We start from the raw sequence: 13,017 nt of genomic DNA on the forward strand, positions 1-13,017 counted from the left end.
AATGCTGATTGGTTAAATTTTAATCCAGAAAGCTGGTTGACTTTTATCTAATCCTGACTGCTGCTTGGTTCAAAATTTTATCATGAATGCTGATTGGTTCAAAATTTTATCATGAATGCTGATTGGTTCAGATTTTACTTTTTTTTGAATGCGGATTGGCTCAAATTGTTTTTAATGTTTTGAACACTTGAATGTGATTGGTTAGATATCAATGCTGAATGTTGATTGGTTAAGCTCTAAAGTTCTATTATATATATGTAATAATGAAGAAGAATGACAATAATAAAAATATCACAGTCTCTCAGCAGTTTCTCACTGACATGATGTCATTAAAATATATTGAGTTCAGCTTCCATTCTGCATTCCTCCGCAGTTTGGGTAAAGCTAAACTTAAAAGATGTGTCTTTTACATTTAACAAAATTGGAATTAAAACACACTTTGGATGTGAAATCAGTCTGCCAGTGTAAAATAAAATATACAATTTGATAAAAATAAATAAATAAATAACAAACTTTGATCACTGTTAAAATAGTGCTCAATACATGTAATATAGAGCAATGGCTTCATTTCCAATACAATATACAAAACCCTTAAAAACAGCACACAAGATGTCTAATCATCTAACTGACAAAGTAAGGCCAGACCTCGTTTGATCCAATGTTCAACACTATATTCTGTGTTCAGTAAAATAGCCAGAACAAAGTTGGTAGAATGTCCAGTAGTGGATAATGTCCCCTTCCTTTCACTGGTCTTATAAACTGGACATTTATATCTATTGTTAGATTCGTCTATATCTACTTTACGATCAGGTTTTAACCAAACTATTGGCATAGCTTCGTTTAATATCTTCGGTAGCTGCTCTGCCAACATTCCTCTGTTAAAATACAAATATTATTATATAGTGTGAGAGATGAACAATAGCGTACTGGACTCAGAGGGTGCTGGTGGGCATACAAGGTAAGGTAGGGAGAACATCTAACCTCAGTCCAGCCCTTGGGTAAGGGTTTCGTAAGAACATTGACCATTACAATCCTTGCACTGATTTAATTTGATGCCACACATCAAAGGGGCAGCCACTATCCCTGCTCTCAGATCAACATTGGGGGTAATCTTACATTGTCTCCAGATGCTTAAATTTCTACCTTTACCCCTCTCCATGTTTAGTTTTCAGGCATCTTAAAGTTTCAGTTAAAATGATTAAAATAAAACATGAATTAAGAAGAAATATGAACAATAGAGTTTAGAATATCAACTTACGTGTTTTTGTCCCAACGAGCACCATCTAAGAACAAGCCGTAGATATAAGCGCCATCTTCAGGAGCTTTGTTCGAAGAATCAATCGGGAGAACCTGGAAAATATTGATTAATTATGAATCTATCAAACTGATTGGTCAATATTATGATGGGAATAAGATTAGCCAATCAGATTATAGATATGGTAATCAGATACCAGAACCTTCGTTTAAAAACTTTCAGAGAACAAATCCGATCATCAGTAAATTAGAAAGACAAAAACAAACAACTTTGGTTCCCAAAGCATCTTTTCAACCAGCTGGACCTTGGCCAAACTTCTTGGTATTGATCTTTCCCAGATTATCCGTACCCATTTACAGCTGGGTCATCTGGAATAGCTACTTCCAATGAGAACTGTTATTTTGGATTTCAGGTTTTGTTTTGCAGTTCTGATTGTTAGAACTTGGCAATACATTGGAAATCAGATATCAAATACTAACGCTAACAGAATGTGTTTAGATACAAGAATCTTCAGGTACAAACTCTCAGACAACAGACCTTAGATTTAAAATTATAGCAAGGTTTTACTCACCTCAAAATCAAAAGCCAGTTTATCAATAGGGATGGTATATTTTCTAGCGTAATTCTGCATGACTCCAGTCAGGAAAGCCTGGGTAAAGAAAAACCCTGACACCCAGAATGTTGGAGGCTTCCCATTATCGTACCATTTCTAAAATACAAGTGAAACGATTGTGTTAAAAAATAATGGCAAAGTCAAGAAGTCTACAATGAGGAAAATTTCTCAAGACAGTGGTGGTAGGTTCTCTTCTTTGATTTCCAACTGTTAAGTGTCTTAAAATTAATTATTGACTAGATACCAGAAGTTAAGGTAGTATAAAGATACCAGAATTAGATACGAAATTTTCATGGTGAGGCTGTGAACACTATGACTGTTTTACATAGCTAAAAAAATTCCTGTGTCTGAGACTAAGGTATGATTGGTCAAACAGATGGCATACAGTTTCCAACATGATTTGAACTCAGAGACATATAACATAGAACTTTGAAAGGTTCCTTGAATAATTTACTAACCTGTAAGAAGGAGAGTCTTTCTAAGAAATCATTAACGTAACTGCCCAGGGGTTTCAGTGAGGGGTAAGATCGCTTAGCCCAGAGAGCGGGCAGTCGACCAATCAACAGACTGCTAGCTAAACCTTCTAGTTCGGCTGACATGACAACTAAACCTTTAATAGCTTTCTGGAGATTCTGTAAACTTGTTCTGATGATTCTTAACAATCTGTAATAAAATAATGATTGACAGGTTAGTGACAGGTAGGATCTCAACATTTTCAAACAGACGGAAAGTCTCAGAAAAATCTGTTATAACATGTCATGATCATAACTTAAGAGCTCAATAATTTTAAGGATGCAGAAAAGTATCAGACAGGAAAAACTCTTTGTGTCATCTTGTAGGTATCGCTGAGTCTTCATCGATGTAGATTACATCCATGGATGTATGAAATGGAGTTTTTTTCATCGCTATACACTCTTGAGGCTAAGAAGATAGGAAACATCTCAAGTAAGGTTATAGTTTTTTCTATGGAATAGCAAGAAAAGGAGTTTTATACCCTACTTTCTGCACCCCTAGTGTTAACAGTATGGGGTTTTACATCCATCCTTGTACGTAGACGTAGTTTTGAAAACAACCAAAACCATGCAGTGTGCAATGAGGAAAATCACTGAATAAGAGTGAAAGGAAACAGAATTAAACTTACACGTTGAATCTTTCCATCTCTTGAACTAAAACAGTATTCATACTTTCATTATAAACTACCGGATATTTCCTTGTGGCTTCTTCAATATCATAATCTGGTGGTAACTACAAAAACAATAAACTTCACTTATAAAACCACAATCATGTTTTGGGAGAATGGTTGTAACATTGCATTGAAAACAATATTACGAAAGCACCGGTTTGTTTAGGATGACCATAGACCCACATTAAGCTATGGATTTTACATGTACCCAACAAGACAAGACAAGACAAGACAAGAATGCATGTGCATAGTAAATGTCCCAAAATTAAATTTGCAGTCAGTCATTTTGGGGTTCCCATCAGACAATTACAGAGGCAATTACAAAATAATCAACAGCACTGGTCCCTAATTTCATGTACCAGATGTGTGAACTTCACCGACATGTTGAATTGAAGGAGTTGAAGTGAAAAGTAAAGCCAGGCAGTGTACAACGAGTAAAGTTTCACCTGGCCACGTATTCTCGAAACAATCTTAGCGCTAGGACGTCCTTGTTTCTTATCTTCTAACATTGATTCTAGGATAACCTAGCGCTAAGATCATTTCGAGAATAGGTGGCCAGGACAGCAGAATCTACCCATACCAAGGTACCAATGAGTAAAAGTTTGTGTAATTAGTGAAACCACCATTCCAGTTGAAGACAATCATAATTACCTTAGATAAAATATCCTTGGTGATCTCGGCAAGTTTTTCATCTGTTTTACCCCCTCCAGATCCTCCCCCACCCCCTTGGGTGAGCAGGACAGAATCAAACAGTAACTTCGTTTCCTGTAGTTCTCTTGCTATATCTACGTTCTCATGCATTCCAAATATTTCGGGTTGTTGGTTGTTTGGTAGTGCCTACAAAATAAAATCAATGTGAATTGAAAAAAATATGGAGATAGCTTGTGATAGTCTGATGACCTTGAATAAGTCATCTTCACTTATAATTCCACTCAACCCAGCTGTAAATGGGTACGAATTATCCAGGAAAGATCAATGCCAAGAGTTTTGGCTAAGAACCAGCTGGTAGAAAGGATGTCAGCCTGTCAGACCGGTGGAAACCAGATTTATCTTGATCTATAACAGTACCAGATCAGCAAGCAAGCGTCTAACACACACTGAAAGCAAGTTGAATGGCATCAAGTGTTTCAGAAGGCTGAACAAACATTAAAAACAAAATGCCAAATATCCATTGAATAAAAAGTTGTGACTTCAGGTCGTGGTTACAGATATATTGAGTTAAATGAACGTCAAAGGTGTTACATATTTATTCATTTACTACATTTAGTGACGTGAATTTCTGAAAACTTAATCTAGGATCCCATTTCATCTTCCTATCAGGTGATTGTATTAAATACACTGCATAAAGCTTGATTATAACTCACCTTAATAAACTCTACGTAATCCTCATAACTTCCTTTAGGGGGTGCGTAATAATTTCCACTGGGAGAGAATTTATGTTTAGCATCGTAGATAACGTGTGGATTGTAGAAATCGGAGAGTATGGTTAATAATACACGCCTATCCCAATCATCAGTGACACGCCCTCCGTAATTACACTCTCCAGTCATATACGATATAGCCTCGAACGGGACCTCATCATATTCATTGATAAACATCTACAAATAAACATAGAATAAAATTTATATTTCAATTGCCAGACTTGGGAAGGAGATTTCACAAGGTAATAGAGGATAATTGAGAATTTAGAATATAAACAACACAAAGTGAGGAAATAAACCTATCATACCTGTAACTGTCTGATTGAAATACGTAAATCAGACTCGTTAAAACCGTAGGGAATATTCCAACCTAACGGTCCAAACTTCTTTCTTTCTTGTGTTAAAGCATGGAAGAAACACAGACCAAATAATAGTTTCTCAAATTGCTGAAAAAATAGAAAGGGAAAAATCATTCATGGACATAAAGAAGATTTATTTTACTTGGGTCAGAATTAGGTCTATTTCACCAAAGTGACATGGTCCTGTCTAACATTCAGTCCATAGGGACAAACATAGACTCAGAATTAGATCTAAGAACACTTACCAATTCTTTTCCTTTACAGCCTTTAAAGAAAGTGTCATCACTGATAGGATCATTGAGGTAAGATTGTAATAAATTCTGTCGTAGTCCAGTAGGTGGTTCATTGGTCATCTTGACACCATTCTGTAGCACTGTTACTGGAAACTAGAATCAGGAATAGATTTTTATCATACAATTGTTGGGTTTTTGATGCTCGTGGACATTTTTTCTTATGTTTAAGATTAACATAAAAATTTGTATGTCCTGGGATAAGTTTGAATTTATAATCATGCATTTTAACTCATATATAGAAGTTTGGTTCAAACACAAGGAGCTGATCAATCAGCCAAGAATATTATTACATGTATTGACAGATTATAAATTAAATATGTTCTAGAAAATATACTACAATTATACAATATGGTAAAATATTTACATTCAATAGTCTGCTAGTGAAATAACAAACACAGTGAGAAAAATCATTGCCCAGTAGACAAACCTTAAAGATGGGTTCCCTGAAAATGGTAATACTTATGAATAGAAAGTAGAGGTGTTCTAATGACTTGGAAAAATACCAGTTTGTCTCACATGTCCATAAATGAATTCATAATTAGCTAAATTAGAAGAGAATTACCAGCAGAATTCCAATGAGTGACTGATCAAGAAAGGTCAAAAAGTCTTTTTTTGTTTATCCAGACTGTACATACATGGACATTTATGACTGGTTAAAACACTTAATTATATGCAATAAGAACATAATGATATGATTAATATGATAATTCGTTAGAAACACCAATTAATCATATAGTTTGCTTCATTTGACACTAAAAAAATAAGGCAACCCATCTTTAAAGTCTTTTAAAACTGGGATTAATAAAAGTTAATGTAATTGATGTATTGACGTACCTTTGGGGAAGGATAACTAGTAAGCCACAATCTAAAATCTTGATGAGTATTTTCTGGGACGAAATCTTCACAGACTTTCTCCAGCGCGGTCATCCAGGACACGGCTAGATGACAATTCTGTAACATTACCCACGTTCCTTCTTTCCTAGCCGCTTCTATCATCTTGGCTGCTATTGGTCCCTGAAAATAACACATGTAAAAAAAAAATTAATACATAGAGCTGGAGTATGAAAGAAGGGTGGATTTTTTTTAGGACCCCTCTTGCTCTTGGAAAGATGCCTTGATAAACATTGAAGAAATTAATCAATCCCACATTGTTTCACTCTCATTTCCATTAAAAAAAATCAGATCTAAAAAATGTTGATACCATATTTAAGTGATTTCTAGTCACGTTCATCAGACTTGATTCATTTGTTTGTAAAAATGTCACGAAAATAGTAAAAATTTCCAGTCTTACCTGCCCTTGTCCCAGAGAAATTGAATTAAACTTATTTCCACCAAATCCTTTATCTTCTGCGAACTTCAATAAACTCATAGTGGGATCAGCCCCGGGGGAGAGGATGAAGATGAGAGGCGTACACTGACTGGAGTCAGCATAACTCTTCGCTAAATCAAACGGAGGAGGCTCAACAAATTTTTTACCCAATTTCTCCATTACAAAATCTGTGATGGCAGGAACAATCTGAAATTATAGCAGACATTTTATACAGAGATGAAATGAACTAAAGTTTCAAATTTATGGGCAGACTAGAAATTTGATGCCACCATTGCAAATACTGTGTAGCATGCCCTCTCCGGCCAGGACAACAGTGAAGGAATTTGATTGGTAAAAGCATAGATCATTGGGTTAAGTTAAGAGGTTATTCTAACGAATGTTTAAGAGGCCAGTCTTTAGACCCTAACTGAAGTGGCCATATTGAAATATAAGCTAATAAAAAATGGATCAAAAGTTTGGTCTAATTTTAATTTGACTGGATGATGATCTGACATTGGAATTTGATTTATTGATTTGAGGTTCTACCTTATCTGGTCTGATTGTTCTTAATACTATCATTCTCTGGAAGTCATTTAAATCATGTTGCCATGGATCTGGTAATTCTGTCTTGTGTGGTTCCTTAGAATTATAGAACTCTTTCCATTTATCAACATTCTTCAAGAAATGATCCCTAAAAAATGAAATATTATTTTTACCCCTGTAATATTTCAAGTCTGAATCTGCTAGTTTTGTTGAAGGAATATTATTACCTTAGAAATTTGTTCAAGAAATTACAAATATACAAAAGAAACATTGGTTATTGAATAAAATTAATACAACTTCTAACAATATCAAAGAAGGGGCTTAAAATTAGGAAAGCAAAGTACAGGAGATGATCTGTCAAGTGTTTGTTCAAAAGGACATTTTCCAAAGGCATTGTGACCAAATAATGAGTCAATGAAAAAACTATATCTTGGTAGGCTAGGACAAATAGGTTGCTCATTGCAATCATACTAGTCTTGATTAACAATACTAAAAATTCTAGGTGATTATGGCAATCAAGATATACATTATATTTCAATTTCTCGTGCCTATGTTTGCCTTTTTAACATGCAGAGTAAGATGTTTAAATATTTCTAAACCAATCTGTCCATTCTCTATCCTAGAATGATGTGAAATTATGATTCTGGCCACGTATTCTCGAAACGATTTTAGCACTAGGTTATCCTAGAATCAATGTTAGAAGATGAGAACCTAAGACATCCTAGCACTAAGATTGTTTCCAGAATATGTGTCCTGGTTTCTAATATTCTAATTCTAAATTTGAAAGTTTTAAAATGTTCTTTACAATTAAAGACACAGTCTTTAAGTCTTCAAAATATTTCTGACAGGGAAAAAACCATACATTTTGTCATTTCGGAATGCCTTAAAGTTATCATTTTATCTCTAAATTTCTAATCCTATGTTCACTCTGGAAAATCTTTGATCATTTTTTTTCACAAGTGTAGACAAATACCAGTGGTTTGCTTGAATTCTTTCTGATCAGATCGCTGATTGTAATCTTATTCTCAAAAATTCCCTTTTACTAGCTAACTACATTAGTAAAATACTATACTATTCTTTTCAAAGTGTACGCTTTGTGATGACTATATTATACTACTCTATATTTCATACAGTCGTCTAAATATCTGATTTACCAGCTGATAAAACTCAATTCTACCTATCCATAACACTTTATAAAAAAGAACTTTGATGTTTGGTTAGTCAAATTGATAATATCTCTATCAGATGATAAAACAAATATATTGACTACTTAATTATTCAAAAGTGAAGTCATATCACTTTTTCTCATGAAAATTCTATGTCCCTCTAAGAACAGTGAAATAACATCTTCCTATAGTACATTCCTATCATTTTATTCATTCCAAAGAGAGTAAATATCTATTTCATTCATTCCAAAGAGAGTAAATATCTATTTTATTCATTCTGTACCCAGTGAAGAGAGAATGCAGTATAATAAATAATCTCTATACATGAGATCAACTCACATCACCTCCATATCTCCTGTATACCCATATTGAATACTTTCAGTGTAATATATAATTATAGTTATAATGACAGGAATTCATAAAATATAATAGTTTAAATATTGAATAGCTTCAAATAATACTATATTATATAATATAATGGGATTTACAAATCTTGTTTTGAAAGAACATAAGTCAATATACCTAAATTATCTACAAACAAAATTTCCTATTTAATTTTCTATCTGTTCCCAAGGTTACCCAACCATCTCTCTTATTCTCCTCTACTTAATCCTTTTCAGAGTATATGACCAAATATTACACAAACTTAATACAAAAAGGTCTTTTAACTGAAACAACAGAAAAAATCATTAAAAACTCACCTAAATTTCTTGAAGTTGTTCAAATCGGACATTCGACAGATTTCATCCCATGATTTGTCTGTCAACCAGGTAGGGGCAGGATTGGCCAGTTTATTTTCTAGCCCCACCCCACCAGTCAGGAAAAACATGAATTCAATTTGATCTAATTCATTTCGTGATCTGAAAATGAAAATAAAATATTAGATTCTAAATCTTTGGGAAATTGAGATTTAAAGGGATTAGTTGTCTAATTATTTAGTTTACTGATCAAAATGAATTTCAGCTTATCGCGGCCTTATGTTTGATTTCAACTTGAATAATATCCAGTTATCTTCTTGATTTCAAAATTTTAAATTGATTTTGATGTTTTGGCCAATCAAATGTAGAATCCTTTTAAGTAATAATAATAATAATAATAATGTCAATAGGACTCTTGTATCACTATTTTGAAGAATAAATAGGTGATTACATCCCTTTGATATAAAATTCCATTAATTAATGAAGGTATATATCTGTCTAATCATTGACTTTTTCAACAATCTGATAAACAATATAATTTGACAACTGCATTACTTTAAGTTATATTTCATTTAAATTTCTAATTTTTTAGATTCACTTGATAAACGCTTTTTAGAAATATCTTCCAATATAACATACTACTGATATATCATATATTATCATTTTACAACAGCAATTAGTAAAAATTCAAAAATTCGTTATGATATAAAATTAATTAAAAATTGTGTTAATTATTACTTATTAGATATTTTAAATCATATTATTTAAAAAAACAGCTAAAAAAATTAATGCACAGAGACAATATGTTTATTTTAGTATTTGAAAAGAAAAAATGAAAAACAACACAACAAGGTTAGTTGTAAGGATACTGTATAATTGCGAATATAGTGCGCACCCTTTTTTACCATTGACTAAATCTTAAAAAATTTCTGTCACCATGGATACAGAAGAAACAGTCAACAAGTTGGCATAAAGCACACGAGATAATATTGAGTGGTAATATGGCATCATCCTACATTACTGAATCCTAATTGTGATTCAGGGTAAAAAAAATCCTGTGCACTATACACACAAAATATACAGGAGAAATAATATAAAAATATACAAACACGAACTTCATGCAGATTAGATAGTCAATATTTTAGTCCTCTCAACTCACAACAAATAACGTCAATTTAACACGGAAACGTGGACAAGTGTGATATACTTACGTTAAAATATTGGAACAAAGAATAAATGAAAATAGAAGTTTGTCTTTTTCAAATAATGACCTACATACATTACAGTATAAACTGAATGTAAAGTGGTCAGACAGATAGCGTAAACGTTTTTCTAATATCTTCGATTTGTTGCTGGAAATATGGAAGAAAAAAGGGAAAAATAAGAAAAAATGCAAAAGGAAAAGAGAAAAGAATCGAGGGGTCTGTCTGTCAAAAAACCTTTTCATGTATTTCTTGTGAAAAGAGAAATTCTTCTCACAATTTTTATCAAAAGATTTTTTGAAACTGAGAATTCAGAGCTGTGGTTTTGCTAGTCATCTCTGACATGGGTTTTAAAATAACTGACTGTTTGTAATGCAGTTTTTCAATATTGACAATTTCCAACCAAAATATTTGCATCAACTGAATTCACAGTCTGATAGAAATGGTTTAAACCCACAGCCCTGAAGGGATCTACTGATATAGGGGAAAGAAGGGTAGCTACAATAAAAACACATCTACATAAAACTGCAGGCAAATAAGATGCTACAATAAGAAGTAAAAAAGACAGGTTTAGGTACAGGAAACATTGATCTCTGAAAGGATTGCTGAGTTGATAAAATAGAGCTAAACTGGACAAATATGCCAACATATAAAAAGGCTATAAAATAGAAATTGGTAGAATAGATAAAAAAGACAATATTTAGGAAAATTTACCAAAGACCCATTAAATATAATATGATGCTACATGCAGGATACTGAGTTGGGATATAAATGGATACATATAGATATAAAAGGTATATATATATATATATAATAGGGATATAAGATATACTATGGTTATACAACTACATATAATTACTACAATATATATCCCAAGCCTCTATGCCACTTACAATTGTTTAGCACATAGGTAAAAGGAGAACACCAATTTATGTTTTGCGAATAGCGAACGACACACGTTGTCATAGAGTTGGAATGAGAAGTAATCTCGTAACCAACGCAGTCGCTTCTCTAGAATCTTGGATTTATTACTGAAAATAATTCACATGTTAGTTGATACCTTAAAAATAGTAAATTGAATGGAATTTTACTTGGTTGCATTATGTTAAACTTAAAACTTCAAATGGAATTTTACATCCTGTGGTTCTGTGTCTTATTAACTAATGAAATTAAATTCTTCAGGCATAAAGCCAATTCAAATTATATTGTACTGTATCTTAGGGTTAATCCAATGGAGGTTTTTCCATATTACTGTATTATATCTTTTGGGCTAATGAAATAAAATAAAGTTTTCCTCCTTCTGATATTCAAATGAACTAACGCAATCAGACAGACTTTCACAACCTACTGTATTGCATTGGAGTTTTACATCTTATTGTTCTACACATTATTGGGCTTAACTCTGAATCAAACCCCTGGCCTACAGATCCAGGAGCAAGCATGTAACCCCCTCACACACACTGACCCCACGCCAGAATAAAAATAAAGACTGTAGAAGAACTAACCTGTCGTGGATGGACATTATAAAGAGGTTGACAAACCAGGTCAGGGAATACTGATACATAGGATCTATATTGGGAAGATCAGTTATAGAGAAAAACAAGATGGAGGAATGTTTAGCTATTGGTCTGTAGCCCATTCTAGATGTTTCTATCTTCTTCTCTGTTTCATCTGCTACCTACAATATTTAAATATATTACTATTACAGTCTAGTCTGCAGAAAGTGGTCATACAATGTTCACTGGGGGCAATTGCTTAATAAAGACCATCCAAGCTTACAGTGAACATTTTGGGCTAGCAGTTCTTGATTTGGCTAGCAAAGACAAGCTATTCCATGCCTTGTGCTTTGAGGTGTTTTTACCAAAACAGTTCTAGTAGCTTACTCTAATATGATCCATGACTCATAAGATATCTGTGTCATTCACAACCAGAAGCACACAGGGCTTAATCTATTGATCTTTCCACATAACATTTTAGAATTTACATAACTCCTCGCAGGACATAGAAAGTCTTTAATCCTATTATTGCCATTACGAAAATTTACCTTTTGTTTCTTGGAAATTTCATCTGACAAGATTTTGGATGAATCAAGAATTTTAATGGCTGATTCATCTTCCAAGATGTTTCCTTCTGAAGCTGACAGTGTGTGCAGGATTTTATCTTCAATTTCCTTCAGTTGTTTTTTATTAGCAGCACTGGTTATAATCAACGCTTGTCTTTCTTCTTCTAATTCAGGTCTAAAAATACATCATTATCTCCCTTTAGTCTTTGGATTATCTCCCATTAGTCTTCATATTATTTCCCTTTAGTCTTCAGATCATTTGCCCAATTAGGTGCTTAAATATTTCCTTCTATTATTCAAATATGAATTCAAAATTCGACTATTAGTCTTTCAATCATCCTATAGTCTTCAAATTATCTCCCTTTAGTCTTCAAATTATCTCCCTTTAGTCTTAAAAAAAGTCCTTTAAATGTTACCCTAGTGTTACATTATCTCCCTTTAGTCTTCAAATTATCTCCCTTTAGTCTTCAAATTATCTTAGTCTTCAAGTTATTTCCCTTTAGTCTTCAAATTATCTCCCTTTAGTCTTCAAACTATTCTCCACTTCTAATTTCTTTTAATTTTCAAATTATGTGCCAATGCCATTATTTTAACTAAAATATTACTGAAGTGTGTACCCTATACCCACCTTTCTTTAGCCACGACAATACCCAGTAATTGATCCTCCAACCCTTCAGGTGTTATCATGAAATTCAGCAGGGAAACTTTGGTAGCGACCTCTGGTAGGTAATGAGGGTTTCGTAGCTTGGACGTGATGTAGAATCGGAAATCAGCACTGTATTCTATCACATTATCTCCTAACCTTATCATATCTACTCCAGCTGTAATAATATACCAGAAAAAAATTATTAGAAATGTGGAGTTCACAAACCCAAATACAAATCAGATGTGGACTCTCTGAAAACCAAAGGAT

At 33.2% G+C, this 13,017-nt stretch overlaps 1 protein-coding gene across 1 annotated transcript in view; it reads right to left on the reverse strand.

The window, feature by feature from the left end:
* Positions 1 to 13,017, reverse strand: part of LOTGIDRAFT_225521 (hypothetical protein) — a gene marked incomplete at its 5' end in the record, with an annotated part of 43,011 nt that overhangs the window by 509 nt on the left and 29,485 nt on the right. Inside the window, 18 exons of the mRNA XM_009050021.1 lie at positions 18 to 55; positions 114 to 875; positions 1,259 to 1,350; positions 1,827 to 1,964; positions 2,327 to 2,531; positions 3,010 to 3,113; positions 3,703 to 3,888; positions 4,416 to 4,649; positions 4,781 to 4,918; positions 5,077 to 5,217; positions 5,959 to 6,138; positions 6,416 to 6,640; positions 6,980 to 7,124; positions 8,844 to 9,002; positions 10,052 to 10,192; positions 11,548 to 11,720; positions 12,087 to 12,279; positions 12,733 to 12,925. Of these exons, the coding sequence (XP_009048269.1) occupies positions 614 to 875; positions 1,259 to 1,350; positions 1,827 to 1,964; positions 2,327 to 2,531; positions 3,010 to 3,113; positions 3,703 to 3,888; positions 4,416 to 4,649; positions 4,781 to 4,918; positions 5,077 to 5,217; positions 5,959 to 6,138; positions 6,416 to 6,640; positions 6,980 to 7,124; positions 8,844 to 9,002; positions 10,052 to 10,192; positions 11,548 to 11,720; positions 12,087 to 12,279; positions 12,733 to 12,925 (2,909 nt within the window). The 3' untranslated portion in view covers positions 18 to 55; positions 114 to 613. The remainder of the gene's footprint in view (positions 1 to 17; positions 56 to 113; positions 876 to 1,258; positions 1,351 to 1,826; positions 1,965 to 2,326; positions 2,532 to 3,009; positions 3,114 to 3,702; positions 3,889 to 4,415; positions 4,650 to 4,780; positions 4,919 to 5,076; positions 5,218 to 5,958; positions 6,139 to 6,415; positions 6,641 to 6,979; positions 7,125 to 8,843; positions 9,003 to 10,051; positions 10,193 to 11,547; positions 11,721 to 12,086; positions 12,280 to 12,732; positions 12,926 to 13,017) is intronic.

The sequence above is a fragment of the Lottia gigantea genome (assembly GCF_000327385.1).
Source record: "Lottia gigantea unplaced genomic scaffold LOTGIsca_143, whole genome shotgun sequence".
Classification (NCBI taxonomy): Eukaryota; Metazoa; Mollusca; class Gastropoda; family Lottiidae; genus Lottia; species Lottia gigantea.